This window comes from Chrysochloris asiatica, unplaced genomic scaffold, assembly GCF_000296735.1.
Source record: "Chrysochloris asiatica unplaced genomic scaffold, ChrAsi1.0 scaffold00047, whole genome shotgun sequence".
Lineage (NCBI taxonomy): Eukaryota > Metazoa > Chordata > Mammalia > Afrosoricida > Chrysochloridae > Chrysochloris > Chrysochloris asiatica.
The window spans coordinates 18,766,376-18,784,156 of record NW_006408565.1 but is presented as its reverse complement, the minus strand read 5'-3'; the positions used below and the strand labels follow the sequence as shown (position 1 = coordinate 18,784,156).

Sequence of the window (17,781 nt, the reverse complement as noted above, 5' to 3'; positions counted from 1 at the left end):
TACTTAAAATGGGTAAAAAAATGTAAACTACTATTCAAATTCAAAGAAAAAAAAAAAATGGATTAGTGTGGTGCTGTTGGATAAGCATTGGACTGCTAACCACAAGGTTGGCAGTTCAAACCCTCTAGAGCATCAAGTCAGAATTGACTCGGTGGCACTTAATAACAAAGATGAGAAGGCAGGGCAGGCCAGGGAGACTGGATGAATGGAAACCCAGAGCCCAGACAAAAAATGGAGTGCTGACATTGCAGGGATTAATTACAACCAGTCACAGAACCATTTGAGTATGAACTATTCATTGGAAAACGAATTTGTTATATGTTTAGAAAAAAAAACTTAGTATCTTCAACCATTTAAAAACGTGAAAAAAATTAAAAATAAAAACGTACCTTGTAGGCCATACCCAAGCAGGCAGCAGTCTGGATTGGCCTCGAGGCCAGTTTCCTGGTCACTGATTCAAATGAAGTCAGAGAAAATAGAAAACATTACCAACTCCTCACTAGTCCCTTTTATCAGTGATGAGGAGCATCCTTGACTAGGAAGCCAAAGGAATACGAGTTCTCAGTACCAAGTACACAGATCCACCAAACGCCCCATCCTAAACATGTGGTGTCTGCACAGACCTCTGGAAATTAACGACCAAAGTGGCGTTGAGGTTATACCTTGAATGTTCCACAAACAGACCAAGGTGGTGACTATTAGGCAGTTCTGTGACATTTAACCTTAGATCTGGGAATGACTATTGCTTATGTGAAAGCCAGCCGGGTCACTAGTCAACACATACCTGAGCTAAAGTAGACATCTGCACAAGGCAGTGTAATCGGGTCCCAGTACGAGAGAACAGTGAAGTGACCCCAGAAGAGATGCCTGTGCACTGAAGTTAGGCACTCTAGAATAGCATGTGGGATATTTTGGCGGAAGCATTGCCACAGAGCCCCTCCAGCTAATGAACTGATGAAATGGAAACTAACCGTGTGGTCTTTAACTTGCGTTCCTTATAAGAATTATGAATTAAATACAAGTTTACAACTACAGAATGCGTATGTGCCTTAAATTGACTTTAAGAATGATTCTTGCTATACCCTGAAAACCAGAAAGTTTTGTGGGTAGTTAACAAAAATGAGGAAAATATTTCACAAAAATTATACATGTGTTTTTTGGAACACAGCTAAAGCAAGCAAGGTGAACAGGTATTTAAGGTTCTTTTCAACAAGAAACCCTATTACAAAGCAGAGCTGTCATCCCAGGTTTCTCACATTAGTGCCCCTTCCCTCCCCCCCCCCCCCCCCCAGACCCCACTTAAAGTCACTGTGGAACAGCATCTCCACTGCTCGCAAAACACAACGGGCCAGATGAAGTTTGAGGGCAACATTCTCTTTATTTCAGAAATAGTAACTGCACATATGAAAAATGCCACTTAATTCAAGGTGGGAAAACCACATCAAAAGTGTTTCCTAACCCCCACCTACTGGTACTCAATGCTGCATCTCCCACTGAGGTAAGGCTGTGCCATTGTCCCACGGCTTAAAAAACAAAAAGTTGCTAAAAAGTAAAAACCCTCTTGTCCAAGCAGGAGGCGTTCCCAGGGCTCTGGCCCCTAGTCAGACTTCTCTTTCTCCTTCATGTGTAAGAAGACGATGCTGAAGATGAAGAGGCCTGCCATCATGGAGAAGGCACTGGCATAGTAGGGATAGGCCGAGGGGATGAAACGCTCATACTGCGTGTGCTGCAGTGGCCGCACGGACACCTGCAACAGGACAAGAGGTCAGCCAGCCACCAAGAAGCCCAGGTGGGGCATACTTCCTGAAAATGGGCTGTGCTCACCTGAGTGGAAGAGTACAAGTGTGTGTAGCCGAGCCGGTTGTAATCCACTTTAAACTGGAATACACCATACACATCAGGCAACTTGAACTGGACACTGTACTTGCCACCTAGGGAACAACCAACAAATAACAAGGGCTTCTCAGTGTCTGTGGGGTCTCATGAGAGCAGGAAGGAGTGCACACCATCTTCCAGTAACATTCTCTTGCAAAAATAACAAATACCTTTCTTCTTCAAGAAAGTCCTCACAAAGGGATCAATGCGGACAAACTCCAGTTGAATGTCATCACCATCAAAGGGCACCCATCTGCCGTCTGAGAGCTGTTCAATCACAATGCTGTACTCCTGGGGTAAAAGGCCAGGTAAGCTGAGGCTGTGAATGGACAGTGTGTCCACCCTATAAATATGGCAAGAATTCCCCGAAGTTCTGGAAAGTGCTGAACCCCTATTAGCCATTACCGAGTATGGGTACTACTTGTCAGACCCTGCTCTCAGCTTCTTCACTGGTCCAAATTCCTTATCAGCAGTCAAGGCAAGACCCATCAAAGGCTGGACCCAAACCACTCTCCAGTCCTACAGCATGGCATTATCGTGCACCGTGCTTCCATATACACTGCTCCCTGTGTGTCCCCTCTTCTGATACATTTGTCCTCGAAACCCAACTCTAATGTCCCTTCTCTCTGAATCCCACTGCCTGGGCAGTGAGTCAGTACAGCCCTTCCCACCTCTTTGTCCCACTTTATGCCCCTGCAGCCAACATGGGAGTGTTCAATCAATGCCTATGAACTTAGTGGAATCAACTTGGCTGAAACCCAGGCCCTCCCACTCTAAGCAGCTCTTACCACTAGGTCAGTGACTGTATAAGCATTGGGTGGGGTTGTCTCGCCCACCCGATGGTGAGACACAGGCCCCACACGGAGCACACCCTCCTCCTTGAACACCCAGCGGGACAGAGCCACAGCTAGCTCGTAGTTGCCTGTCTGAGAATACCTGTGGAGGTGAAAAGAGAGGTTAGCGCATCCAAACCAACTTCTTCCCAAACTGCAGCAGGCCGATCCTACCTGTCAGCCATATGTACCTAGGTACCCAGAGTCTAAGGGGGCACAGAAAAATGTCAGGTAGGCTCGCTCGGGTGTTACCTGCAGAGTAAGATCGTTGATAACTTAGAACTCATAACTGTAATGTTGTGAAACTTTGCCCTTGCTTTGAAAAGACAGAACCAACCCATACTTGCAACAAATTTTTAACAATCACCTTCACTTGCTGCACGTGCAGCTTGTAATAAGTACTGAAAAGGCATAATTAGCGTAGTGGTTATGAATCGGGCTGTGAACCTTAAGGTCAGCAGTTTGAAACTATTAGCTATTCCATAAAGATTTACAGCCTTGGAAACCCTGTATACAGGGTCACTATGAGTCGGAACTGACTCCACAGCATGTAACCACCAGCACTACAGAACCATATGCACCTGTTCTGACTGCCTACAAATTCAACTTAAAGCCACACTTAGGAATGGATCTCATTCATAGTATGGAGACTTCCGGTACAGTTTTCTAAAAGGAAAGACAGTAGTGAGGGGTCTCTAGATAGACCATTACTAACTTGAAAAAGTTCAACGTGTTAACAGCAGCAATACAACAATGAAATGGGGCCAAAATGCTGAAGACACTTAACCTCTGACACTGAGTTAAGCAGCTCCCTCCCTGTGTACATAGACCCCACCAATCGGACCACATGCCCAAGCCTCCTGGAACCCACTTCTGGGAGCCGGCCGTGGCTTTCTGCACAGCTGAGTTGAAAAAGGCGTCACTGAAGAAGTCGAGGGAGCCGCTGAAAATTACCCGGGCGTTGTTCCTGGCCTGAAGCCCAGCAATAAGGAGGGTGTTCTTTCCCACTGCATGGGGATACTGGAAACAAAAGGAGGCCATCACTCACGGTGTGCCACAGTAAAGGACAGGCAGCTGCGTCTCTAGAGCAAACGGACAGCAGACTGGACCTAAACCACCTTCCCGTAGGCCCAACCTGAAGGAAGACCCAGCGATCCCCTCACTCCTGCCCACCCCCATTGCTGCCAACTTCTGGTTTCACCAGGTCAACTTTCAAGTAAAGCACTCTGCTAATGAGTCCAGGAGCTGGAGGCCTTGAGGCTGCAAAGGCCCCTCACCTGGGTGATGGGCTTATCCGGGAAGAAAGAATAAGAGGTAGAGGAGCCTGTCAGGATGTCCAGTACCAGAGGATTGTCAGGATCGGCCACCATCCTGCAGGCAGAAGAGAGAACAGTCCCCCACATTGACCATGCTAACTCAGGACTCAGCCCAAAGGACCTGGGACCCTTGAAGGGTCATTTCTTCCCAGGAATGAACCCTTCCGAACAGCCAGACACTTCACTCTTCTGACTGTAACAATGGAGTCTGACTCAATGTCCAATTTTAATCTCCCCAAATCATCTGACAAAATGTCTACTGCTCTCCCTGCTCACTCACCCAACGCCCCGGAAGAGGATGGGATTTAGAGGTGACTTTCCAACAATGGTCGGGGCCTTCAGCAGGTTCTCAGTGTCGGCCACAACGAGCGTATGCTGCAAAGAGCAGGGGGGTAGACAGGAGGTCAGGACAAGCCTCCTGGAGCCAAGGTGTCCCTGCCTTCCTCATGGTGTCTGTTGAGCTGCACATGTCTGAAGCCAGGAAGGTGGAAGAGGAGGCCTGCTTACCTGGCCAAGGTCTGAGATGTCATAGTTGTGATGGTCAATGACAGCAGTCTTCTCCTCATCAAACTCGATCCCACACTCACTGCCCAGCTCCCGAAGAGGGTCACCTGCACAAACCCAAGAGGTGCCTATCTGAGCCCTTAGCAATAGGCCCTGGGCAAGCAGGGGCAGGCAGGTGTTGTGGGCCCTCAGGACCCTCTACTGATCAGCCTAAAACCCTGCAGCTTCCCCAGCTCAATCCTTGAAAACAGCGCCTATCCAGCTCACACCCCGCCAAGTCAGACTCTGAGCTGATGAAATAAGAACAAACCCTGGCCTTTTCCAGGTGCATGCGCTACTGCCTTGGACCCGCTCAAGAGCTCTCAGTGAAGTAATAACCTTGGGGAAACCTAACTGGGTAAGCCTGTGTTTACATTTCTCTCTTCCTCCTCATATCCTCCTCCCAAGAAACCCACCCATTACAAGGTGTATGTTTTGTTGTTGTTTTTTTTAATCTCTCCATGCTGAAAGATATAGAAGATGATTGGTCAGTTACTATTCATTGTTGAAGCTAGGGAACAAAAACATGGGGGTTCTCTCGCTACTTCTAAGTATCTTAAAAATTTCCAAAATGGAAAACAAAACAAATTTCTTAAATGAAGGCTATGGACTCCCTGTAATTACCGCCTCTCCCCACCTTGTCTTCTTTTTTTATAAGGGAAGAGCCACCCAAAACAAACCAACCCCAAGGTTTGCAGCTCTTAAAAGGAGCAGGCCTTCACTGGCTCCAGCTACTGGAAGCACAGAAGAGACTGGCTGGGTCTGCAGTGGCCTCGTTGACCCCGAGCCAAGGCCCACTCAGTGAGTGCCAATGTGAAGCTTCCCTCTTTAGAAGCTTCCCTTTGTAAAGCTCTTCAAGCTCCCTGGAGAAATGATGGAAAGCACGAGAACTCTCAGGACACTTACCAATATCTGAGCTGGCAGCTACCAGGACACTGCCTCCCCCATCGATAAAGGCACTGATGGTCTCCACATTGATGTTGCCCCCAAAATCTGAAAAAAAGGCACCAGGCACAATGACCCTGCAGGTATCCTCTTCTCATATTTGAGGGGAAGGTGAGTGAGCAGCCTACCAGCCACACTGTCTCAAAGCAGCACACTCTGAGGGAAACAAGAGGGACGTTTACCACAGGTGTAGATAAAATGGTCAAACATCTACTGATTGTATTTGCCACGTTAGTTAGGATGCCTGGAGTCCTCGTGTGGTGCTGTGGGTTAATGCACTGGACTGCAAAGTCATTTGAACCACAAGTCAGCGGTTCAAGCTCACCAGCCACCCCTTGGAAACCCTATATAGGGCCACTATGGGTCGGAACCGACTCAACGGCACAGAACAACAACAACAAATATTCATTTAGAATTGTCATATTTTTCTACTCACATTTCATGTAAGACTTTTATTCAAATTCATCACCTGTACCTTTGACATATCAGTATCTCTGTCAGCACTAGAGCCAATTCCTGAATCACCCAACAGGTTTTCAGAGCCCATTGAGTTCACTTCTGTCAAAACTGCTTGAGAAAGAGCATCTTTGCATCTGCAGACGATGTTGTCCCTTGAGATTAGTGAGTAGGGTTTTAATTTTGTTTCACTTCTATTAATCCTACCTACACTTGTGTATATATGACACTCATAACATAACCACTCGTATTGTGCTTTGTAAAAAAAACATTAAAAGCACATTGTTGTTGTTGTTGTTAAGTGCCATAGCAACCCTGTACAGGGTTTCCAAGGGTGTAAATCTTTATGGGAGTAGAAAGCCTCATCTTTCTCCCGCGGAGTGGCTGGTAGTTTCGAACCGCTGACCTTAAGGTTCGCAGCCCAATTCGTAACCACTACGCTGCCAAGTGCCAACATTTGTAAGATCAGACCCTTTTTGGTCATTTTGGTCAGGTACAACCAGCATCCGAAACTAGTACTAAGTGGGGCTGTTTTAGGCTCAAATCTGCCCCCAAATGCACCGAGGGTCAACATAAAGCAGTGGAAGGAGCAATCAGTAATTGATTCATTCATTCCATGAGTAATTAATGCGTTCAACACTGAGAAGAAAAACAACCAATAAAAGGGGGCAGTTATTATGCAAAGATTGGTCAGGGATGTCCTCAGATAAGCGACATTTAAGAAGACATGAGAGAGCCAGGCAGTAGGTAGGGAGGAGCATTCCAGACAGAGAACAACAGGTGCTCAAGTGGAGACAGTGAAGTGACGAGCAGGTGAGTAACGCAGGAGGCTACAAGGAGGACAGTTCAGGTGGGGCTCTGTAGGCCATGTAAGGACTCTGGCCAAAGGGAGCCACTGCAGGATTTTGAGCAAGATAGGGACAAGGTTTATATTTGTAAGGGATGACGCTGGCTGCTTTGTAGTAGCAGAGTGACTGATGGACTAGAAGGCACTAGACCAAAGCAGCCAGCTCAAGCATATGTGAGGAGCAATATGTAGTGAGTACCAGGACCCCAGGAAAAATGCTTCAGAGGTGGCTGAGCCCAATCTCAAGGGCACTAAAAATGAGTAAAGGAGCTGCCAATGTAGCCACGGGCTGACTTCCTGAGTTTCAGCAACTGACAGGCAGTCAGTCCCATGTTACCCCAGACAGTGACCTCCTGGAAGGAAAAACTGAAGCAAATCAAGAAAGGAATGACTAGGACACTTACAACAAAGGCACAATAAAAGACATGGAGTCAGAGAAATGGGAAAATGTAATCTGGAAAAGATACAACTGGATAGGCTATGATTATGTGAAAGTGATGGTTCTTAATGAGACTTAGTAGTTCAACGGTTAAATGCTCAACTGCTAACAAGGATGGCGGATTGAACCCACTCTGGCTCTGCAAGGGAAAAACCTGGCAATCTGCTTCCACAAAGCTGATAACCTAGAAAACCCTGTGGAGCCAGTCTACGAGTTGCAAGTGACATAGCAACACCTAACAACCACATGACTCCCAGCACCATAAGCATTAGACTTGTTCTCTAAGGCCAAAGAGAATGTAAACACCCATTCCATGTGCTCTGGTAGCATAGTGGTTACGAATTGGGCTGCGAACCTTAAGGTCAGCAGTTCAAAACTAGCAGCTGTTCCGAGGGAGAAAGGTGAAGCTTTCTGCTCCCATAAAGATTTACAGCCTCAGAAACCCTGTACAGGGTGGCACTCCACGGCACATAACCATCACCACCATATGCCCAACCAAAAATAAAGTAGGAAACAAATGTCAGTTTCATGTAAGAAAGCTTAACAGCTTGTCCAGTGGTGGAGTGAATTGCCTCATCAAGTCACAGGAAGCTGTCACAAGAATTCTGAAGTATAAACTGGATAATCTGGAGAAAACACTCTTGAAGTTCAACAACTATTTAATGAAGACTTACTAAATGCCAGCTTTTTGCAAGCCATCTCAGACGGGGTTGGCCTGGAAAATGCTAGGTTCTTTTTTTGGTTTGAGATTATGGATCTGCATGAATTCTTAAGATCAAAGCCATAAAGTCTCTTTACAGCAAACTCCATTAACATGATGCCTTTTCTTCTCTTCACACTGACAAACCCAAGCAGGGAATTTCCCATCTTTAATGTGGCCCTTCATAGGGAAAATTCTCATCTCAATCAAGCAGCAGCGGGAGTGCTGGATTTGTAGAAACACCTGAACCCCACAATCCTCAACCTGCCCTCCTGGATCCCGATTCGAAATAGGCATTTCCTTTTCTCTTGAGACCCATCTAGGAGCGTAAAGAATGTCCAGGAACCAAGATAAAGCGATCGATCAGTCCGGGAATTCGAATCCCGGTTGTAGGGGGCCATGCAGCTTACCTTCCACGGAGGGGGAGAAGATGATGAGATTGTCATAGAGGAACTCGCCATACTTAATGAGAGACAGGCTGGGGTCATCAGCTGTCTTGAATGCGAGTTCAAAGCCCCGGTCTGCAGAAAGAAACAGGGGCTGAGGCAGACGGAACGCAAAGGAAACTCCGGCTGAGCCAGACTTGACGGACCACTGGTGGGAATCGAACGAGAGGGAGGACAACTGTCGCCCTCGAGCTCGTGCGCCCTTCCAACCCCAGACCCTCACACGCTGACCCCTCTGGCCCGGCTCTCACTCTTCAGACTCCGGAAGAAAAGCGAATGCGTCTCCCGCAGGTTGAGGTTGTCCAGCAGCACTAAGGTGCGTGGGCCGCTGGCGCGCACCGGGCCAAGCACGAGCAGCAACAGCCACAAGAGGGACCAAGCACGGGCCGCGGGGCCGACCTCCATCTTACTCTTCCTGCCAAAGTGCCCAGCACCTGGGTACCGGAAGTGCCCCGTCCACGATCACCCAATCGCTGCTCGCGGTCGTGGCGCTCCACCCGGAAGTGACTAGGAAAGGCCGGGGCCCGGCGTCCTTAGCAGCAGCTTTGGCGGTGAGAGTGAGGAAGCCGGTGGGACAGTTCTTGCATGCTGGCGGTTTCTCTGAACCCTATTGGCGGAGAAAGCTCTTGGTCCCGCCTTCTCAAAGAAAAAGGCGCAATCCTAGAAAGACAGCTCTGCAGCCGTGGCCATTCAAAGCTTGAGCTCTTGTTGGCTCCTCCGAGTCGGATTCCCACCCCTGGTCTCGGTGGAGCTGGTACTGGGTTCCGTTTCTTCCTCATACCGACCCTGGCTTCCTCTGGCTGGTCCGTCGCGTCTTTGATGAGGTCTGTGGTGGTGTCGGACAACCTCTTCATTCATTAGTTCGAGGCAAGGGCAGACTCCTAGCTACCTTGTATAGTTTATAAGGAGTGGTTGGTGGGTTTGAACTGCTCACCTTGTGGTTAGCAGTCAAATGCTTACCCTAGAGCGCCACACCAGCACTCCTCCTAGGGAAAGGGGGTGGAATAAATATGATGCACGACAGGGGCATTTTGAATCTTGATGCTCACTGGGCCAGTCCCCAGACTGGTGAATCATTGTGGAGGCACCAAGATGGGTAGTGGACCGGCCTAACAAACAGCAGTACCGGACAGTGTTTAGGGTCGCTGTGAGTCAATACAGACTCAATGGCACCTTACAACAAAGTTTTGTAATCAGAGCTGGGCTCAGCTTCTCCTGGCACAGAAAGAAACCTGGGCATTTTCCATGCCTGTGTCCTGGGCTGGAAGTAGGGATAAGAGCAAGGTCCAGCTCTCCTACTTGTGTGCTTTTGGTACAGCCAATTCTCCTTTTTGGATTCAAACACAGTCTCAGGACAAATGGTGAAGGAAAGTGTGGTGAGAAATAGCAGTCTTTCTTTTCAGACCTTTTTCACTTGTCCACCAAGCCAAGAATGAGGAGCAAAAATGAAAACCCTTACTGTGACTTCCTCTCCACCCCCACTAGCTGATCCACTCGGATCAGTTCACCTCACACTCAGACCCAGAGGGACCAAAACCTGTTGCTTACGAGTCTGGCCCAGGTCAGGAGCCCCAAAGTCTCTTCCCACTCAGGTCTCTACCTCAACACCCTCAGCCCCTGCTCAGGGCTTCCGAAAGGGAGCAGGCATTCCCCTGCAGCCCCTGGCTTCTGCTCACAGTTCCTTCAGCCAAGTGCACCTCTCCACACTCCAGTCTCTTCATCCTGTGGCAGGCCCACCCTCTGCTACCTGCTTCAGAAGGGCACTCCTTGTTCTGGGGAAGGACTTGACCTCGTTTCACTCAAAGGCTACCCTGCAGCCGACCTCAGGTGAGACTCCTCCCCCAGTATCACCCTCAGCACCCTCCACACAAGCTTTTCTATGTGAGCTCCTTGGCTCACTCCTGTGGCTGGTGAGGCCTACCACATAACTGAATAAATCAGAGAGCGAGAGTAACATGGGACACCTATTATACTGGGAGCTTTAGAAAGGATCTCACATGAACCCTCACGATAACCCTATGAGTAGGGTTAGTCCCACTTCACAGCGGCGGCCCAGAGACAGATACCAGTCAAGACAGTACCAAAGGCCAAGCCTTTCCCCGTCGCCTGGGCTCCACAAGGCATGGCCATGTCAGACCAGCCTGTTCGGGCACAGTCCCTAGGATGGTCAATACTTGGGCCTTTTCCTGGCCTCAGCAAAACATGGCCTCTATTTTCCAAAACAGGGACTCTGCTTTCCTAGGTCACAACTCTAAGAATCTAATTTCAGAGACTCTCCCGACCCCAAATGCACTTACACTCAAGACTTCAGGGAGCTGCAGAAACCCTAGGGTCTTTTCTAACTGCTCTGGGGAGTTATGAACCCCTGGCCAAGAGGCAGCATCCCCACAAGGGACAGACAAGGAGGCGCCCAGCGACACTGTCAGGAATCAGGGAGGGGAGTGTTCCCTTAAAAGGCAGTTTATTGGGACCAGCGCACAATCAAGGACTGCAGAGCAGCGGGCAGCAATCAGGACAAGGGCAGCTGACTCCTTGGTATCCATCTCCTTTCAGAAGGGCACTCCTTGGCAGGCCTTTCCTCAAGGAAGTGGGGCCAGTGGGAGAAAGGCACACTTCTCAATTCTCACACTTGACGCACACTGACTGGGCTGCTGGTAAGGCCTTGAGGCAGGGCTGAAGCAGGACTAAGGCTCTGGGCAGGCTAACAGGTGGAAACACTGATGTGGTAAGGAAAGATGGAGTGGGTCCCAGGCAGAGGCTCAGCCCTTGCTGGGCTCTGGGAAACAGGGAAGGAAGGGTGTCTTCCCAGGGCTGAGGGCCCCCTGTGGTCCAGGTGGGGAGACCTGGCTGTCTGAAGAAGTCCCCTTGGGGGGGTGGGAGGGGGCAGCGGCAGGAAGCTGTGCTCACAGAAGCTCACTGCCAAAGTTGCTTTTGCTTTTCTTGCGCTTGGCCTTAGTGAAGGGAATGTCCAGGGATTCGAGGCGAAAGGGCCGGGGCTGGGGCATTTCTGGGGCCTGAGTGGGTGAGATGGCAGAGTTGTTGCTGAGGGAGGAGCTGAGGCCTGGTGGTGAGTTGTGATGAGCTGTGGAGAAGGCAGAAGGTGCCGGTTGAGGCAGGAATGCCAAGAATGGAGAGAGCAGCAGGAGTGAAAGCTGGCCCAGCCCCTCCCAGCCAGTAGCCCCAGTCCTGCAGCTGGAACCCAAAGTTCAGACATGCTGTTCTGCTTGGGGTCTCAGACTCTGCCCTAGGGGGGTTTCAAGCCCAAGACTGAGGCAGCCCAGGGTCTCAAATCAGACCAGCCTGGGTTCAAAGCCCAGCTCCACCACTTCCTAGAAGTATAATGTTGGGTGAGTCACTTCACCTATTTGAGCCTCAGTTTCCTCATCTGTAACATGGGCATGGTGCCAGGTTATCAACTGATGCTAGTGTCCTTATGTTTTCATCCTGATTCCCTACCTTCACCTGCTGTCTCTTACACAACCTCACTGTAGAACTAATAATTGCTTGTTTATCATGGTCTTTGATTTTCATTGTAATCCGAGAAGATTTAATTGATTTTCAGTTCTTGCTATTAAATCATGTCCTGCTGTTGGGCCCCTTCTTGCCCCTCGGCTCAGTGGTCCTTGACAGAGACAGGTTAATTCCTCCCCAGGTGGAGGAAGTTCCACCACGGGATCTGAGGATGTCAGGGAGTAACTGATGCAGGCCAGGCCACCCAGGGAGGGCCCAAGCTGTGTGTTGAGGGCCTGCTGTGGACCGAGGGAGATCAGTCAAACACAGCACCCTCACCCAAAAGCAGAAAGAGTAGAAAAAGAGTATCTATGTGCCAGGCCCTGGGCTGGGCCATTCCCAACCCGATCTCACCTCATCCTGAAAAAGGGGTGTTCAAGCTCATTTTACAGCTAAGGAAACCGAGGCTCAAAGAGGGATTCAGGTCTGCCTGAGGTCTGAATCCAGCCCTTCCCACCTCTCCAATGGGTAGAGGATCAGGACCACTGTGGACAAGGGGCTGGCCACAGGAAGACTGGGGTTGAGGGCTGGGGTTTAGGACACTCACTGAGGCTCTTCATGGGATCCGTGCTGAGGATCTGGCTGGCCCTCTTGGGTCGGAAGTAGTTACTGGCAATATTTTCACTGTCGCTCCGACTGAGCATTAGCTTGTAGCGGTCTTCCTCCTGCTAGGATGGCCAATCCCCATGGGTAAGGAACCCTTGTTTGTACTGTCCTCCTCTGGACCCTTACTTAGGCCTTAGTGGCCTCGGAAAGCCTGGTGAGGAGGGAGCTTCCCTGAGCCTGTGTCACAGGGCTGAAGCCATCTGTCCACTCTGGTGTACCTCTATTTCAGAGCCCAGACTCCTCAGCTGTCAGATTCCAGGCAGCTCAGGCCAGGAGAGTCACAGTCTCCAAGTAAGACTCCCACCTTCCCTCACTTAGAATGGGAAGTGCCTTGCTCCCTGGTTGAATCAGGCAAACCTCAGAGTGTCCTGCCAGCTCCAGCAGGGGTGTGGGTGCTATTTCATACCCCAAACCTATGCCAGTACCCAGCACAGGGATGTATCTATGCCCAGGGCCACTGGGGTCCCAGCCTTTCCAGCACCGTTCTTTTTCACCACTCTGATGAACTGGTTCTCCTCAACCAGACTTTCCCTCCTGTCTGTGGTGTTACCCTTCATGCTCCCTAATACCACTCTCAGCTACTCCCACCCCTACTACACAGGTGGACACATGACCCAGACTGGGCCAGTCAGAATGACATCTCCCTAGACCTAGAATTGGTCCACGAGTAGACCCAGGACCCGGGCAGATCCAATCAGAATCTTTCCACAAGCTTTGGCTTAAGAATGCTTCCAGAGAGCATCGTGATTTATCAGTCTCCCTCGGTACACAGCTGCTCTTCCTTTTGGATCATGAATTGCCAGCAGGCCCTTACCTGCCATGAGACTGAAGTCAGCATGCTAAGGGAAGCAGAGCCCTGAGAGACAGGCACAGAACCCTAGCAACATTGTTTGCACCCCTGATCCAAACATGCCTGAACCAGACACATTCTGACGAATATAGCTTCTCTGTGGTCCCAATTTGATTTTGTTGTTTTTCAGGAATAACGTTCCCTTTTTAAAGAAGTTAGGCTGTCAAAAGTTGCCAATCAGAGCAGGAGGCCAGCATGAGGTATTCCTGACAGCCACCATTCCAGATGTTTGACCAGAATTCATTAGCTGAAGAGTGGCCTTATGCCTGTAAAGGTATGTTTTGTGGGGGTGTTCTGGAATATCTAGAATGGCTTAAGGCAGGGGTCAGCAGATTATGACCAGTGGGCCAAAAGTGGCCCATAAAAGCCTGTTTCTGCCAAAAAAGCAAAAAACACAGAGAATGGAAGCAAATACTGTTGAATGATGATGTAGAGAAGATTGTAATCATTGCAGTGAAACGAGTGTTTAAAACCCATGTTCTCCCATGTAAATGATCACTCAAATCACAATAAAAACTGAAAAAGAAAAGGCCTGTTTCTGTGAAACAAGCTTCAGTGCAGCACGGCCACACACGTTCATGTCGTATCTGTGACTGCTCGTGTGCCACCAGCAGAGTTGAGTGTTTGCCACAGAGAACAGATGGCCTGAGAAGCTTAAACTATTTACTATGGGACCTTTGACCCAAAAAGTTTGCCAAACCCTGGTTTAAAGATCTGTTTTTCATGTAAATACAAAATATGGAAGATAGAACAAATTAAATGACTTGAGGGTCCAGATTACTGTTTCACGGGCCCTCTGAGAGACCCTCTTGGTCTGAGGATACCAGGTGGGGCCCAGGGGACCAGAACGTGCTGCCTGCTGGAAGTGAAGTCTCCACCCTCACCAGCTGATGGGCCACCCCACCTGGAGCTAGCTCCTTTCCTGCTGGAGATGAGGGTCTAGGTGCCAATGTGGTCACACAGAAAAGGCTCCAAGCCCAGCCCCTACTGGAATCCGCAGGTGGGACAGCAGCAATGGCTTCTGGAGCTCCCCACTGCACTTCAAGATCCAAGCCAGTCCTCCCACGCTCTCCCAGGGCCCTTACCATGCCTGCTTCGCCGGTGTCCGCTGCAGAGGTTTTGCGGGCTGCTTTGTTTGATGGCCCTGGTGGAACTGCTATGAAAAAGCAAAAGCTAAGTCACTGCTGCCAGGGGCAGGGGGGCCAGGGTGAAAGGCTGGGCTGCAGGGTCTCCCCCTGGAGCTGAGGTCAGGGGACGACACTCCCCGCCAGACCAAGCCCAGGAATGACTTTGGGAAACAGACAGCAGGTTGGGGTGGGCTGCTGCCGCCCAAAGGTCATGAGGAATGGAACGGGCTGAAGTCGCAACAGGAATAGATGTCACTGGCCATCATACACATCAGAGATGGAGGACATGAACATACACTGTCTGATGGACAGACTGTGGTGGGGATCGGGGTTCACAGAGGTAGGTGAACAAGCAGAAGCAGGTAGTGGCTGGAGAGCTAACAGGAGGTGGAGGGACCTGAGAGACCATGCTGTCTAATCTTTCTCTGCTAACATGGGCGGACTGGAGGCCAATGACTGACATAAGGCCACACCAGAGGCAGTGGCAAAAGCCGACGTGGACCCAGACCTCGATCGCTGGGCAGCTGTTTCCAGCTCTGGGTCTCTAGCTCATGGCTCTGGCTATGGCTTTGGGTAAGTCACTTGAACTGATATGTACAGTCAGCCCGCTGAACTTTGTCTTATGGAAGGATGACAGTGATACCCGATAATGATAAAAGGTCTCAAACACTAAGTGCCAGGTATTGTTCTTAGGAATTTACAAGTAGAATCAAACCTACAAAACCTGGAACCTTGTGTCCAAGAAGGAAAAACCAAGTCTTTTCCACTAAAATTGAATAAATTAAGTAAGACTGTATACTGTCAAAGGCCGAAAACCTGCCAGACCCAGAAAAAGTGGGCAGTCCCGTCGAGTTCCAGCTCTCACAGGTTTAAGCCTCACAGCCTTCTTTAAGGTGCTATAGTAATCCCTCTTTCACAGGTGAGGATGCTGAGTCCCAAGGAAGTCACACTGGGAGTTGGTAGAGCCAGAATTCCAACCCCCAACTGTGTGACTCCCAGAATACACCACTGTCTCTGGTCCCAGTATATTGGATCCCCACAACCACCTGGGCAGGGCTGTCAGCAGTCTGGGATGGAGGGAAGGGAAGAATTCGGAGACAGCCAAGCTCCTGACCTACTGGGAGGCTGGTTTTTATGACGACGGGCTCAGGGACCTTCCAGAAGCCATTCTCCTCATCCCAGGAGGACTCGCGCCGAATCTTCTCCAGGTTGCTGTAGTTACAGTCCCGGCGAATCAGGGGCTGCACCTGCTCCAGCAGCTGCTGCAAGAGCATGAAGTCCCGTTCCTGCCTGCGGATGGTGGCCAAGTAGTCTATCTTCTCCAGCTCAAACTCCGACTGCAGATCTTTGATCTCCACCTCTGCTGCCCGAAGCTGAAAGCAGAGCATGACAAGATGTAAACAGGTGCAAGTGGCTACCCATCCATCTGATCATCCCACCCGTTACTCCTTCCAGTTAGCCTTTGAGCTATTCATACATCCATCCCTAGCTCCACCACCTGTACACCCTTCCATCCATTCACTCATGTATCCTTCCAACTCGCCCTGCACCATTTAAATGAGCACCTACTATGCCTGCAGCCCTACAAAAATAGGAAAATGAAGGTGACCATCAACCCCATCTGCCAACCTTTGATCACTAACCCACACCCATACATTTTATTTGGGAACCTTTTAAAAATAACCCCATACAATACGATACTCATAACAGTCCTAAATGATCCTGTAGAATTGCACAAATGGTTTTGCTAAGAGGAGGAAGAGACAACTGAGTCCCCTGTCTCCCACTGCTACAACCCTCAGATGACAGCAAGTTCTGCCTTGACTCTTGACACTCAATGGAGGTGGAGGGATCTACAATATCATCCTCTCCAACCCATGCTTTGTAAACATGGGGGGACTGAAGACCAGAGATAGGCAATGACTAACCTAAGGAGGCCAGTGGCAAAGGCAGGTGTTGAACCAGACTTGGATTGCTGAATGGCTACTTTCTCTCCAGTTGGACAAGCCTTCTCCAACTAGAGTCAAGTACCACCCTTGACTTGACTATGATTCCAGATGCATCTGGCCTTCTTCCCAGGTCTTCTAGACTGGCTCTCCAACTCCTCCTGTGTGTATGTAGGTGACTCCTCTGTGTATGTAGGTGACTCCCAATTCCAACTGTAATCATGACCTCCCCAAGCCAAAGACCCCCTGGTACACAGTCTGTTTCCTCAAAGAGCAGGTACATTTGACCAATAAGGAAGGATGTTTTCATAAATTCATAAGACTGATAATCATCAAATTGAGAGCAGAAGATAACTGGTGGATCATAGACAGGAAGGCCAGTCAGCAGGGTGAGGGGGTTACAGCAGCTCCTACTAAATAATACTCCCATTTCCTAAGCAGAATGGCAGATGAGTGGTGTTCATAGTAATAATCTTTTTTATATCTACACACATAACTACATATACACCCACTCCTAACTTATCAACAGGAGCCCTGGTGGCACTGTGGGTTAGGCACTGAGCTGTTAACAGCAGGGTTAGTAGTTCAAAATTACTAGCCACTCTGAGGAGAAAGATGAGGCTGAAAACACCATATAGGGTAGCTCTGAGTTGGAATACTGGAGAATTCTATAGACAAAATAGTGAATGATGCATAAAGCATTAAAAGAAGACAGAAGGAATACACAGAGTCACTCTAGCAAAAAGAAATGGTCAATGTTCAACCATTTCAAGAGGTAGCATATGATCAAGAGTACTGAACAAAGAAGCCCAAGTTGCACTGAAGGCACTGGCAAAGAAGTAAGTCCTAGGAATTGATGGAATACAAATTGAAATCTTCCAGCAAACTGATGCGGCGCTGGAGGCACTCATCTATGCCAAGAAATTTGGAAGACAACTAACTACCTGGCCAACTGACTGGAAGAGATCCATATTTGTGCCCATTCCAAAGAGAGGTGACCCAACAAAATGTGGAAATCACCAGACAATATCAATATTAATGCAAGCAAACTTTTACTAAAGAAAATTTTTAAATGGCTGTAAAATTACATTGAAAGGGAACTGCCAGAGATTCAAGTGAGATTCAAACATGGACATGGAACAAGGGGTATCATTGCTGATGTCAGATGGATCTTGGCTGCAAGTAGAGAATACCAGAAAGATGTTTACCTGTGCTTTATTGACTATGTGTCGGGGACCCGCCTCGACATTGGGGTTCAGTTCACGAGGAGAGGATACCTGACGGCGATTCATATATATCAAGAATACACAGAAAGAGACAAAGGAGACAAAGAGAGAGACAA

The 17,781-nt window shown here is 49.1% G+C and overlaps 2 protein-coding genes across 2 annotated transcripts in view; both read right to left on the bottom strand.

Annotated features, from left to right (window-relative positions):
• Window positions 1-1,597: 1,597 nt before the first annotated feature.
• Window positions 1,598-8,956, bottom strand: DDOST (dolichyl-diphosphooligosaccharide--protein glycosyltransferase subunit (non-catalytic)). Its single transcript, XM_006862351.1, has 11 exons — window positions 8,652-8,956; window positions 8,365-8,475; window positions 5,474-5,560; window positions 4,532-4,635; window positions 4,305-4,399; window positions 3,986-4,079; window positions 3,580-3,728; window positions 2,664-2,811; window positions 2,046-2,166; window positions 1,825-1,931; window positions 1,598-1,747 (listed from the first exon to the last, which is right to left on the bottom strand). Exons 1-11 carry the CDS (start codon window positions 8,803-8,805, stop codon window positions 1,598-1,600), a joined length of 1,320 nt encoding a protein of 439 aa, XP_006862413.1. The 5' UTR covers window positions 8,806-8,956.
• KIF17 (kinesin family member 17) overlaps window positions 8,807-17,781 on the bottom strand; it is a 62,056-nt gene continuing 53,081 nt past the window's right edge. The window contains exons 12-18 of the mRNA XM_006862405.1: window positions 15,608-15,866; window positions 14,452-14,522; window positions 12,458-12,575; window positions 11,308-11,482; window positions 11,028-11,176; window positions 10,698-10,819; window positions 8,807-9,007 (exon numbers count right to left, since the gene is read on the bottom strand). Coding sequence (XP_006862467.1) covers window positions 8,807-9,007; window positions 10,698-10,819; window positions 11,028-11,176; window positions 11,308-11,482; window positions 12,458-12,575; window positions 14,452-14,522; window positions 15,608-15,866 — 1,095 coding nt within the window. The remainder of the gene's footprint in view (window positions 9,008-10,697; window positions 10,820-11,027; window positions 11,177-11,307; window positions 11,483-12,457; window positions 12,576-14,451; window positions 14,523-15,607; window positions 15,867-17,781) is intronic.